This window comes from Tuber melanosporum (assembly GCF_000151645.1).
Source record: "Tuber melanosporum whole genome shotgun sequence assembly, scaffold_183, strain Mel28".
Classification (NCBI taxonomy): domain Eukaryota; kingdom Fungi; phylum Ascomycota; class Pezizomycetes; order Pezizales; family Tuberaceae; genus Tuber; species Tuber melanosporum.
This window is the reverse complement of record NW_003298845.1, coordinates 1-8,973: the sequence shown is the minus strand read 5'-3', so window position 1 is coordinate 8,973 and position 8,973 is coordinate 1. Positions and strand designations below refer to the sequence as shown.

The following is an 8,973-nucleotide window of genomic DNA, read 5'->3' as shown; positions in this document are numbered from 1 at the left end:
CAGTTACAATAGCAATGGGATCATCCTGTATGCCCATACCAGCTAAATGAGTGTAATATCCGCAATTGACCCTCCATCTCCAAAGTGCATGGAAGGGGTAATATCTTTGTTAGTAAAAGTTAGGTCAAGGGTTGGAATTAATCATTTCTTCTAAAATGATTAAACAAATGCTTGAAAAAGAGGGGATACTCATAATGTAAGGCTTGTAAAAGGCTATTCATCGGTCAGAGAACCAAGTAGATGTGTAACAACTATGCTGCTATCAGTTACAATTAAAACTTATCACTTATATTTCTTGAGAGTATAGGTAAAAAATGTTATCATAAAGGACTACCTCTATTGAGTCCTTGAACCAATCATTGCCCCAGTCTACTTGCCACTTGCCATATTCTTGACTATGATGCATTGCCTGAAACTGAATTTATTAAAGACCAAATCTTAATCCATAGGACACAAGAGTTCTTATTAAACTGAAAGAGCAGTTAGACATTCCACTTTATTCTCAGCTGGCTTCATCATCTAACCTTAACCCCATTGAAAATGTATGGAGGATAATGAAGCAAAGGATTAAGGGAAGGAGAAATTTTTCCATAATGATCCAGTGATGAGAATGGTGGTATAGGAGGAGCAGGATTACCTAAAGCCCAACAACCGAAACCACCACATCAACACTATGCCTACAAGACTGCAGCAGTTCAAGCAAGGGAAAGGGATGCAAACTGAATTTTACTAGTAATGTATTTTCTGTGTTTACATTCACCACTTGTACTACCTTTTATTTTTAAAAAAATTCTTCTACTTTTGTTGTGATATTTAATGTTGCTTAAGCATACAAAGTGCATTTAGAGGTGTGATCTGTGGTTGCTAGCGGTGATTTTGAATAGATCCAAAATATGCCCGTGAGATACAAATACCGTGGTAGGGTTTACAAAAAAAAATGATTCAATGCATGAATACAGGTATGATACTATGAAGGAATGAAAAAAAGGAGAGGCGGAGAAGAAAAAAACTAAAACTCCAGATACCGAGCGGGGGAGAGCGAATAGAAAAAAAACCTTTTTCCCCTTGAAAAGCCTCTCTACATTGGTTACCCGAAACAAAAAAAAAAACACTCGCAGGAAATAGAAAAAGAAAAAGAAAAGATAGTGCTTCTATTACGACTATAGGTATCCATCCGAGAGGGGAAACAAGAAAGCAGTCCACCAATATTGGTACAAAGAAATAGCCTACTCCTCTAGACTCCAATCCCACCGAAGAGTTAACTTAATTTAATCGCTATAGACTGTCAGTATCCATCAAATCGGTTCAGACAAAGTAAGGAAGAGACTCACTAAATCTCTATAGGGGCCAACTGATCAATGCTATAGAGCCAATTCCCGCCCTCCTCCTCTCGAGATAACCTGTTCAGACAGCCGATTAGTAAACAGTCAACGACGGGTGATAATAGAAAACACACCATTCGTGAGGCCAGACAACCAAATGCCCTTGGGTCATATCCAGCAATTGCTCCGCAACACCTTTCTCCAACAACGGTTCGCCAGCATGGAAATCCCTCTTTGAACTCCTGGTTGTGCCCCTTCTCCGCCTCCTGGTCGACCCTCCGTTGCTCAGATTTGTATTGGAGCTATAGCTAATGCTTCCAGCCCCACTAGACAGGAGATTGGGGTCAAGTTTTTTCTCCGAGGAATCATGAGAATGGCTTGAATTCGGTGCGCCGGCCGCAGTGCTTGTCGTGGCCGTTGTAACTGCCGTATTCAATCTACTCGATGCGAGGGAAGTACTCCGTGGCCTATTGCTTTCGTGAACGGGCAGATGCTCCGACTTTTCACCCATTAGATCAACGCCCGTGACCCGATTCAACTCATCCTGACTCTGTACAGTGGGTACGGCCAAATCCTTTGCATTTCCTTGGGGATGAGAATTGCCAACATGATGAGCAGCTGCGCCAACCTTCTCCCCAACCTCGTCCCCAAGGGCGCACATTTTCTCCCCAGGGACCGCCATTGCAGCCGCTACACCAGGCAAGTCTGCCCCTGCCGGACCCGACTTCCCGGGTGCTTCTTGTTGCCTCCGCATCTTGCTCTTGTCGATACCCTGACTTTGAGAAAACCGCTCGCCATATGCCGCATATTCCTTGTACGCCGCCCAGGTTTTAACCTCGTTATCAGGCATACACCTAAAGACCTGTCGATAGATCTTGGTATTATTCTGCGCACATGTGTTCCAGATGCCCTGATAGAAAGATTCATTCAAAGGGTCTATAAACATGTCCGGTTCAACCTTGGGCATCTCCATTGTGTCCAGGAGAGGGACAGGGGGCCCGTCCCCAGGTATAGAAACCGGTCGGGTAACAAAGGGCCCACCAATGTCCTGGTCGCTAGTGGGGGGGAGAGGTGGAAGTTGTGATAATTGGGGAAGTCCAAGCTCCACAGAGTTCGTTCTCTCGGACCCAGGCGGGGACGGTAGACTCGCATTCCCTGGTCCGTCCGGCGACGAAGCCCTGCTCGATGAAATCGCGGAATTCCTGGGGTGGGAAGAAGTAGGACTAGACAAATTTGTAGAAGAGATATTTTGACGATTACCCTCTATTGGAGACCCCGCCCCGGCTAGCGGTTCAGCAGTGATCAGAGTTGGGAGCCTGATAGTAATAGGCGGAGGGCGAACTGCCGGCCCCATTTCCTCAGAGGCCTTCTCGTTTACCGTAGAAGGAGCTCCCAATATTGCGCTTGCATGCATATTATCGAGCCCGTATCCTCTAATATCGTTACGATGCTCGTGATTTCCAGTGATCCTATTATCCGAAGTCTCTCGCTTTCGAGTCTTGAGGTGGGGGTTGTTCTCCTGCTCCCAGTCAACGTCATGATTGAAACTCCTCAACTCCTCCTGCCGGAGCACCGCCTCGTCTTCCAACGTCAACTGAGATGTAGCCATAGCGATAGAGCCATTCTCTCTGTGTTGCTGTTGTAGGAATTTCTCATCGGCTCCATCGCCCTTGTCAGAGCATTCCCATTCCTCACCCTTGAGATCAGATTCAACAGTATGCTCACAGGCCATAAGCTCATCGACATCGATCCCCAGATGCTCCCTCATGAGTCTCAGTCGAAGCGTATGCGGGAATTTTCCAACCCTGAAAGGCTTCCCAGCCATGGATGACATGATAGTATCCGTATCTCTGACAATTGCGGCCACTTCCGAATCTCTGTTCCCCAGCATAGATCGCTCGTTTATGTTTGCGGAACCAATGATAGCAATGCGGTCATCTACCACCATACATTTGGCGTGAATATACAACTGCTCGGTTACCAACGCCTTCTCGGGCCCAATCTTCCCCCAATTCCTAAGACCAAAGAACTGAATGAACTCTTCAGGTTCGATCCCATGCGCCCTTAAACGTCCAAAAATCGAGTATTCACCTCTAGAAATACTCCTGTATTGACACTGCATGATCAATCGGACGCTGGTTCCGTCCGGGGCATCTACAGTGTTCTGAAAGCCCGGCATGAGCGGGATAAGGACGATAGCCCTCCAATCTTCGTCCTTTCTATAGGCGCGAATGATTCTCTCGACGAGGGCGTCGCCAATCTTGTTCCCAATCCTCGTTCCCTCCCATTCAGTGGAAGTAATAAAGAACTGGTTCTCAATGTAGACAAAATGCTCTGAAAGCTCAATCGATTTAATGTAAGCATTCATGATGCTGCACTCAGTAGTAGCTGGGGTCCCAAGTGACCAGGAAGACGCTGATCGAAGGATCTGTACCTCGCAGGTTCCATCAATCCCCAGAGATTCAAGCTCAGCTTGTGTGAAATCGGGCGGTGGGAGAAGTACCGGGGTCGGTCGTGAAGGTGTTCTCTGACGCAGAAGATAATTCCACCTCTGAACAAAGTGCCTAGTGAGGTCACGGGCCGGCTGTCCGACTACTTGCATATGTATATCATGCCACGGCATCCTCGGAACCTTAGATCGGGCATACATTTCCTCATAAGGTTTATCCAGTGAATAGAAATCTTGAACCCTAGGGTTAGAGTAATCCTTCCCAGGCCATAGTTGAAAACTATCCGGGTCTGCCCTGTTGCTGCCCTCCTCGAATCCGGTCGGTTTATCATCAACCAAGGAGTGCTGGGGTGTGTCCCATCGACCAAAGCATAAATCTATACCACCCAGAAAGGCAACCATATGATCCACAATTAGTATCTTCTCATGATGAGCCCAGAAGAAGGTGGCCTGTCGAATTTGATTCGGCGAGCGTTGAACAAAGACATTTGGATGAAGATCAAGAAGAGAATATTTGGAGTAGGTAGAGTCAATCGGAATAGCAGCCCCGATATTGCGATAGATGATGATGAAAATCTTAACGCCTTCCTGGGCTTTCCGCTGGAGAAGTCGATCTAAACGCCATTTTTGTGACACGGCGGCGGGACGACGAAGGTACTAAACCAATCAGCCCACACCCATTAACTTAGGTGTATAAGCAATTATGAAATCTTACTAATTCCGGCGACAACCACCAATCATGAATATAAATAACATCTTTAGCCATGCTAATTGCGCGACTGACATTCCACATATAATCACGTCCGTCGACTAACCACTGTGCAAACACCCCGGTTCGTACAGGGGCAAATGCCTCGAATCTTTGCGCATTTGCCCAGTCGGTGTTGTCTTTCATGAGCCTGATACTCTCGGTAAATTGGTTAAGTTGCCTCTCATTCTTGGCCAACAGCTTGAGCGTTCTCTCGGAATTCTGAATAACCAATGAGTGGTGCTGGGGACGCGCCGGATTGCCATTCGCAATTGCCATGTCTTGCGGCTTTTTCCTCAGTGATTTCTTTGCGTTGACCATGAATTTCGAATCCACCAAGAACACATCGTAAATATTCATCTCTTCCGGGGAATCGACACAAACAATGTAACTATGCCTAACCAAAAACCATTTCGGCGAATGTCGTTTAGCCACTGCCGACGGATTCCATACCCTCCGATAATCGCTCCCTTTCGAAGACCGAATTATCAAATACCCCTCCTTCCCATGATAGCTCCCTTCAGCCGCAAGCCTAACACCGAGGGCAGACAACTCCAGGAATTTACACAACCGGTTTGAGTCGGGCCTGAAGATCATGATGCGAATGAGCGAGCGCAAATAATCTTCCAATTGCTGCCTCTGCCTAATGGCAAATCCCTCCTTCCTAGGATTTGGCAGTGATCCAGGGGTACTGATGGGTGCAGTAAGGGTTCCTAGACCCGTAACTATACCAGTCGCAATGCCTTGTGGAGCATGTTCCCCAAGAAAGTTAGATGACATGCGTCTAGCATACGGTCGCCTCTTTTTCTTTTGAACGGCAGCACCCGCGTCGCCTCTAGCATTTCCCTCGGCCCCGCTATTGTCCGACTCGCTATCATCCTCACTCCCAAGGCCTCGGACACCCCTGAGATATGGAATTGTCGACCGCGGAAACTTGGGGAGCTTATAGGCATCCCTTCCTCCGAACGTTGTATTGCTTATATCTGCAAGACGATACCTCGAGTGCAAATTAACAAAGTCTCTAAACTCCCGGTGAATCACCCATTGCATCCTTGTTAGGCCCGATCCATACTCCAGTTCAATACGGAAGGTCGTGTGAGCCCTGCCAGCACCTTTTGACGTAGGATTTGATTCCGCAATCTTGACCTTGAGTTGTTCCAGAAGGATGGGTATGCGTTTATTGCCATTCTCATCTCGCTGGAACATGCTGGCTAAGATGACGGCTGCCGGTGTTGCAGCTGTCAATTCCGCAACGAGCTCAGCAGACTTTTCACGGTCGACCCTTGATTCCTCCTTCTTCCGCGGCCCCATCATCTTAAATCCGGCTTTTAAAGCCCTCCATCCACTACCGTATACAGGCGTAGTTGGCGAGCCCTCGCCGCCATCATGGGACCGGCGATGATTGAACTGCGTTATTCTACGGAAAGAAGCTCTCCGTGAAGAATATCCACGATCACTCTGTGTCCCCGCTTCTTCCGGGATATTAGTGATTGTAGCCCTTCTGCGAGGCCCATGCGGTGCCCGCGGTGTCCCAGGGACTGTCCGTGACCCCTCGGGGGTAGCCGACCGGACAGATCTCCCTCCCACTGTGTGATCCGTGTCCTCGAGCTCTTCGTCCCCACCAAGAGCCCCACCAACAGCGGGCGAGTATGGTACAGGTGAGAGAGGGCCAGTAGGGGTAGCGCCATCGCCCGCACTCTCTATCGTCCATCCAGATTGTGATCTCCCGTGTATCCCATTCCCCGAACCGAAACTCTTCAGTCTAGAAAAGAACCCTTGCCTCCTGGCTGGCAATGGCGTTTCCGTTTCATCCCCCGTAGAATAATCGCCCGACGGCCTATTCGCTCTCGCAGAGGTAGCTGTCACATCATACTCGTAAGCGTTTTCAAGGGAACTTCCTGAATGATTCCCCGCGCTAAAAAAACCGCCCCTTCTGCGGCGGCCACGTGCAGAATTGGAAGGCCCAGCAGCGCCCTCCACGGGTGAAAGCTCCCAAGCAGTGGTAGATTCAGTAGTGATAGAACTTGGTCTCTTTGGAGTCTTGTAACCCCCGACGTCGGACTGAGCCCCTTCATCATCGGAGCAATCCTTCCACCGTATGGAATGCCGGGATGAAGGGCGCGACCGGTACCCCTGTTCCTCAATTGCGGCTGGAATCGGCGGCGGAGGCTCCATATCCACTAATAGCATCGGCGAGACGGGCAAAGAATGAGTGCGTAACATTGGCGAGGGTTCGACGCGAGGTACTGGATTCGGCTCTCTTTTTCCACCGTTGGAACCGGAGGTGTTGAGGACTATGGGGGCGAGCAAAGGACGAGGAGGCCGATCATATCGTCGCTGCGCCTGCTGCAGCTGCTGCTGCTCGTCCCCGGATTCCAATGGTTTGGTTGCCATCGATCGTTTTGGGGCTTGATTGCGGCGGCGGCGGGGAGAAACGGAAACTCCCGGTTCAGGAGGGACGGACAAATAGGCCGAGAAGGGAAATGGATTACGGGCAGTGTGCTGTTGAAGCAAACCGAAAGTCCGGTAAGGGACCGGATTATCTGGAGAAGGAGCGAGAGAGCTGGAGTAAACAACAAGGTTACCATGGACCACCGAAGAGGAAGCAAACAGCTACAAGATCTATAAGCTGAGAGGTGAGCGGATGATTACGAACCTTTCCCGAGACCCCCCCCCCACAAGTCCACCCCCGCGGCCCAGGGAAGGAAGGGAGCGATAACAAGAATTTGAACGAGCGACACGAAAGGAAAAGAGAGGGAGAAAAAGGAAAAAAATCAAGGTGCTGGGAAACAATGGGCAGGTGACCGATATGAGATGAAATATCCAAAGCAAGGAGGAGGAACAAGGAAGCGATAAAAGAAGCTGGACGCAACGAGTGTACACTTGTAGAAAAGCCGAGAGATACGGTTATGAAGTTGCTGTAACGAAATAGAAAGGAGGAAAGAAGGAGGAAAACAAAAAGTGAAAGAAAGCGCAGAGGCGAGGAGGGTTCACCTTCACCGGCCGGCCACCTGCTACCGTCTTCCAACTCGGAACTCTGTGCAAATATGGCAGGGGCAAGGCAAGTGAGAGTAGCAAAGAAGGGTGCCGGTAACATACGAACACACACACCACACACACAAAAGGCACGAGAGCACCTCAAGAATCTAAGCCAAACTCGAACGCTCTATCCCTAGAGGACCTTTGCTCAAGGAGACACTGACCACTCACCGTACGATCGAGTGAACGACCCAGTCAAAGCCCCTGCGGTACGGAGATTGCCCTGTGGCGTAGTTGTGGCTAGGGGTTGACGGTTGAGCTCAAAATAACGCCACAAATTTGTTGTCGTGCCGCAACTTGCTCGTATTGTACGGTACGAGTACAGTACGTATGATACCGGTACGGTATGTATGCTGTAGACTAGACTACGGATATCACGCTCGAGCAACCTTGCCAACATGGTACGAGTATCATGGAAGAAGAAAAAGGAGCGAAAAAAAGTGCTCATATAGCGCACGACTCGGATTCAAAATTCTACCATACAGTATGAAATACCGATAATACGATAATGGTTACTCTTCCACCACCCATAGATAATATTAATATAAATAAATCCAAATACAGTATCATACCGGAAAAGCATCCTTCAACTCTCCAATACCAAGCTTTCGGGCGAGACCTAGCTAGCTTTTGCTGTCAGTACGAGTATTGTACGAGTACGAGTAATTTATGTCCAGACCCCTGCTCGACTCCCCAACCCGCACCCACACAGCCTCTGACGTCGCGTTTACTGCCCGAATGGGGACTAGCCCAGACTGGGCCCATTTCACCTTACCGTGATGCCGTACTTGACCATTCATAAAATATTCGGATGCCTTGGCGCCAAGGTATATCAACCGGTGTCGCGCTGTTTCTTCTACTCGCGTTGATTGGATGGTGTGTTGCACATGCCGTATCCCACCTCCGTGATGCAGTCGTGACCTCTCATTAACCCACACAATAGATAAGTGCAGAATTGACCCAACCCACTATCAACAAACCCACTATGTAAGGGTAGGCTAAAAGGAACTGTGGCTCGGTCAATTTAAAAGAACTGATGAGTGGTGATTTTCCTGAAAACGACCTTTTGAAAAAATTACGAACTGGACCAGAGTCTTGTTGTGGCATATTTTGATTGGTGAGTGAAAATTTTTAATTGGTGGAAGCTAATTATTATGAGATATCGTGAGAAGTTGAAAAGCTTCATTCAAGAGGAGGGTTGGGAAAATGAGCGATAGAGGGATGGCAAGAGTGGTGGGGGAACAGGTATTGTTGAAGAGGATGCTGGTAATATCCTATGTGGCGCCAAGTGGTATTGGATTGGAATTTATACACAAAAAGGGATGTGGGAGAAGATTGAGTGATAGTAAGTTGAGGGAGAAGATTAACGGGGCGGAGTCGAGGTCAATCTCGGAGTTGTCGATCCAATAACGAGT

General features: G+C 48.6%; 1 protein-coding gene; it reads right to left on the bottom strand.

The window, feature by feature from the left end:
* Nucleotides 1-924: 924 nt before the first annotated feature.
* On the bottom strand, nucleotides 925-6,694 carry GSTUM_00003661001 (uncharacterized protein; the record flags this gene model as incomplete). XM_002837312.2 has 6 exons in its annotated part: nucleotides 925-1,275; nucleotides 1,332-1,400; nucleotides 1,457-2,280; nucleotides 3,067-4,428; nucleotides 4,487-5,152; nucleotides 5,336-6,694. The coding sequence occupies 6 exons, from the start codon at nucleotides 6,692-6,694 to the stop codon at nucleotides 1,269-1,271; spliced, it is 4,287 nt and encodes a 1,428-aa protein (XP_002837358.1). The 3' UTR covers nucleotides 925-1,268.
* Nucleotides 6,695-8,973: the final 2,279 nt, after the last annotated feature.